The sequence below is a fragment of the Palaemon carinicauda genome, chromosome 37 (assembly GCF_036898095.1).
Source record: "Palaemon carinicauda isolate YSFRI2023 chromosome 37, ASM3689809v2, whole genome shotgun sequence".
NCBI lineage: Eukaryota > Metazoa > Arthropoda > Malacostraca > Decapoda > Palaemonidae > Palaemon > Palaemon carinicauda.
In genome coordinates, this window is record NC_090761.1 from 36,899,029 (window position 1) to 36,903,832 (window position 4,804).

General features: G+C 34.6%; 1 protein-coding gene across 1 annotated transcript in view; it reads left to right on the forward strand.

The window, feature by feature from the left end:
* Positions 1-1,634: 1,634 nt before the first annotated feature.
* The window catches only part of LOC137629575 (protein obstructor-E-like), a 4,284-nt gene continuing 1,114 nt past the window's right edge, over positions 1,635-4,804 (forward strand). The window contains exons 1-4 of the mRNA XM_068361015.1: positions 1,635-1,789; positions 3,386-3,592; positions 4,227-4,433; positions 4,559-4,772. Of these exons, the coding sequence (XP_068217116.1) occupies positions 1,759-1,789; positions 3,386-3,592; positions 4,227-4,433; positions 4,559-4,772 (659 nt within the window). The 5' untranslated portion in view covers positions 1,635-1,758. The remainder of the gene's footprint in view (positions 1,790-3,385; positions 3,593-4,226; positions 4,434-4,558; positions 4,773-4,804) is intronic.

A 4,804-nucleotide genomic window follows, 5' to 3' on the forward strand; every position in this document is an offset into this window, starting at 1 on the left:
CCACTGTACAACTGATCATTATGGGCAAAAAGGTCAATTCGAGAGAGATGTTTGGTTAATTAGTTTATATGTTCTTCAATTGCCATTTTACTCATCAAAAATAGATATAAAATTCTCTTGAATATAACTGTTTAATCAGCATTTGAAAGACATTAAAAGTTATTCATATGATTGTTCCTCAGTTATATTATATTTTGAGTTATAATATATGATACCAAGTTGAATATTGATAGGGATTCATTGTTAGGGACATTCCAGGTGGAAGTTACCCTTAGTTTAGCTATCTACCAACGTCTCTGTATATATATATATATATATATATATATATATATATATATATATATATATATATATATATGTATGTACATATATGTGTGTGTGTTTGTATGTGTATATATACAGTATACTATGTATATATATTTATATATATATAAATATATATGTATATATACTGTGTATATATATATATATATATATATATATATATATATATATATATAAATATATATATTTATATACTTATATATATATATATATATATATATATATATATATATATATATATATATATATATATATTGCGTGTGTGTACATATGTACTATACATATATATATATTTGTATGTGTGTATATATACAATATACTATGTATATATATATATATATATATATTATATATATATATATATATATATATATATATATATATATATATATATATGTAATGCGTGTGTGCACATATGTACTATACATGTATATATTTGTATGTGTGTATATATGCAATATACTATGTATATATATATATATTATATATATATATATATAATATATATATATATATATATATATATATATATATATTACGTGTGTGTACATATATACTATACATATATATATGTGTGTACATATATACTATATATATATATATATATATATATATATATATATATATATATATATATATATATATTATATATATATATATATATATATATATATATATTCATTTATATGAATGTGTGTATATATGAATTTGTGCAAGTAATATGAAACATTGTGAATTGATTCTTATTATAACGAATACTGGGTACCTATCTATATAAGTAGTCACCTTCAGTACCGTAAAGGTACTTAGATCATTTCTTTCTTTTGTTGGGCAGCTGCGGGTTTAAGGTAAGTAACAGGAATCACCAACGCATGTACGCACACCTTCCTGCCCAAATGACCATGTGAGGCGAGAGAAGGCTGACTGCCTACATCTGAAGGTTGTGTTGGAGATGGTTGGCGTTGGAGAGCGGGTTGTTTGGGGGAGGGAAGGGGGAGACCTGGAGGTGGGGGAGGAGTTGGGAAGCACTGTTACATCGAGTTGACTTTTTGGGGAAATGGGGAAGGGGGGGATTGTGTCGGTGATTTCATGAGGGGAATGAGGGACTGGAGGAGGTGGGTTGGCAGATCATGCTCGGGTCAAAAAGAGGGGGAAGAGGGGGGAGGAGTTACTACTCAGGAGGATCTGGTGGGGAGGGGGATTGTATGAGGTAAGGAGGGCGTGGTGAGGACGGTGGTTTGTGAATGGGGTTCATAGGGGAGTAAGAGAGAGGGAGACAGAGACAGGCACTTGTGAAGGGGGAAGGGACCTGAGGAGGAGTTGGAGGAGGAGCAGGTAGGAGGAGTTGTGATTGCCATGGGAAAGTGAGAGAATAAATAGGAGAGTGAGCCCTCCGATTGTCAGTAGTGGTCTCGCAGCCTCCCTTCGTCAGCCATGTACAAGCTCGCCCTCCTTTTCTTCGTCGGTGAGTTGTGATCCCTGGAACTTTGATTTCAAAGTTCTCTTCTACTTCTTAAGACTCCTTCTCGAAGGAGTCTCAACCTCTCCCTTAAAAACAAATATTACTCTCGAGACCGCTAAAAGGATATCGAATTTTTGTGACGTCATTCGAAGTGATTTTTCGTACATTCATCCAAGGGATCTTTGAAGAAGATGGTCCTGGTTACCTCTCGGTGGTGATATAAAGTGCAGTGAATCCACTTCTTCGCTCTTTCTCTTGACTGATCATGTCCTAATCTCTTTCTTTTCCCTTTGAAATAATTTATAAAGATAATCGAGTTTCAACAGTCACATAACTCTCCGTATTTTAAATATTTCCAAAACTCTATACATCAAATAGTTCTATAAGCACTAATATAAATATCCCTCTTGAAGTTTTATGCTTGAATCGCTTTTCTCTGGAAGATTTTATCTAAAGATATTCTATTATTTTAAAACAGGTCGACTTTCATTTTCAAAGGCTACAGGGTATGACCTTAGAGAGCTTGCTTTGTTCTGAAATAAATCCACCAACACTCCCATTTAAAATTATAAAAAACTCTTCAGTTTTAATGTTAAAATCTCCAGCTTTATGGTAATCCAAAATCCACAGTTTATTCTCATTGCTAAATCAAATTGATTATGTTAAAAGCAAATTTAATCTCCGCATTAATTTTTCTTACTGACCTAAAGCAGTCAGGATATCTTTATTGGGGTTTATTCTACTGTATTGTGTAGGGAATATTACAAATTACTTTTTTTTTTTTTTTTTTAAATCTAGTAATAAGAGGTTTGGGGCAATAAAAAGAAATCTATTTTATATACGAAAAAGAAACTTGAATATTATTACTATGGCTCGGACTTGATTCACGTTCAATAATGAAGTATAGTTAACTTGAATAACAAACTTCATTCAGGATAACATAAAACCCAAGAAAAATCTAAAAATAGATTTATCATACAATATATTTTGTTTTATCCCCCACTGGACAAAAATCTGCCCTTACATGCTTTTTCAATAGCGATATAATTGATTTGTGATTAAGATCTCTAAAGCTAAATTTTTGCAATAATAGCATATTTCAATTTATTTTGTCTCCCATTTAGCCATAAATAAAAATCCGAAATTGTCTCACTGACTTATAAACACCCGAATCCTGCTCGTCCTTGTGTCAAAACAATTAGCAAAATAAATGAAAAATAAAAGAATTTTGACTACTAACATGAAAAATCGTATCTTGAATCTGAAAGCTAAATGCGACATAAATTTACTAATAACTTGGTAATAGAAACTATGTATATGTTCAGCGACTTGTGAGAAACCGAGTCTTGCTTGTCCTGGCGTTAAATTATTTTCCAAAATTTATCAAAAGATTTTCCACGAATATGAAAAAATCGCACTTTTACTGAAAACAAAATGTGATAAGGATACTAATAAATGGGTAACAACTACTATGCATTTGTTTTTATTTATTTTCCAAAGGATACTATTAAATAGGTAAGAACTACTATGCATTTGTTTTTATGTATTTTCCAAATGGCATAACGCATAACAATAAATACTTTTTCCTTTTTTTTCCAGGTGTGACTACCGCCCAGTTCAACTGCCCCGGTGATGATGGGTTCTACCCCGATCCCCGTCAGTGCGACAAGTACTATGACTGCTACCGTGGCAGCATGACTGAAAAGCTCTGCCCTGATGGCCTCGTTTTTGACTACACTCTCTCCCCTGGCGTTGAACAGTGCAACTACCCCTTCATTGTAGAGTGCCCCGAAGGATCTGCTCTCCGTAAGTTTAATTTTATGCATTTGCTTGTTACCACAAATACACCTCTTTTCAAATACATAAATTGAATCCATTTCTCTCCTCTCAAAAAAAAAAAAAGTCATTATTGAGTTGGTTTCTTTTTTAAATACATCCCATTAACTAATACGCTTTTTAGATATGCAGATACATCAAAAGCAGTAACATCATCCCTTTTCTCAAATACTAGTATATCAATTCTATCTTCTAAACATTCTTTTTAAAGAAATACACAGCCTATTTTTCATACAATCTTCGGTAAATCAATTCCCATTTATCAAATACTTCCATTGAGCCCATACCATTTTTATTGAAGATCTCACTACCTTTTCAGTAAAATCCTATTATCTAAACGCCCCATTAAGTCGACGCTTGGAATAATCTTATTTTGAACACCTCAACAGATCAAATCCTTCTTTCAAAAGCCCTTGGCCAAGCCAAAAACGTTTTCAGAACATTCCAACGAGATCCATAACCATTAGATAAGATTAAATTTCAAGCATTCCTCAGAGTATAAGTCATTTTTCTTAAACCCTTTATCCAATATACTCCCTTTATAAAAATTACACCAGCCTTCTTTCGATCCCTTGAATGAACAATTGTTCTCTTCTGTAAACAGAGCCAGCCCAGCCATCAGGCATTGAGTGCCCTCGCCAGAACGGATACTTCGAACACGAGGATCCCTCTAACTGCGAACAGTACTATGAATGCACAGGAGGTGCCCCAGTCACCCGCTCCTGCGCCACCGGCCTTGTCTTCGACGAATTCACCGGCACCTGCCAGTGGGCTCACACCGGTATCCGTACTGGATGTGGCCAACGCGTCGGTAAGTTACCGTGTCATTTGCATCCGTATATTCCCCTAAATCTCCTGGAAAATTAAGTGAACAAATAAATAAATAAAAAAAACAGCGTTAAACCCCTTGCTCATCACCATCTCTTCCTTCTGCAGAAGTCCTCCCCGACGGCTTCTCCTGCCCCAACAACACCCAGGTCCACACCAACGGTCAGGAACTCGACCACGCCCGCTACGTGAAACCCGATGACTGCCGTTTCTTCTACATCTGCTACGAAGGCAAATACCCACGTGAGGTCGGCTGCCCACAGGGAACCGTCTTCAACGATGCCAACCTTATCTGTGATGCCCCCGAGAACGTACCTGGCTGGTAAGTGATTGATAATTACTTATGTCGAATTT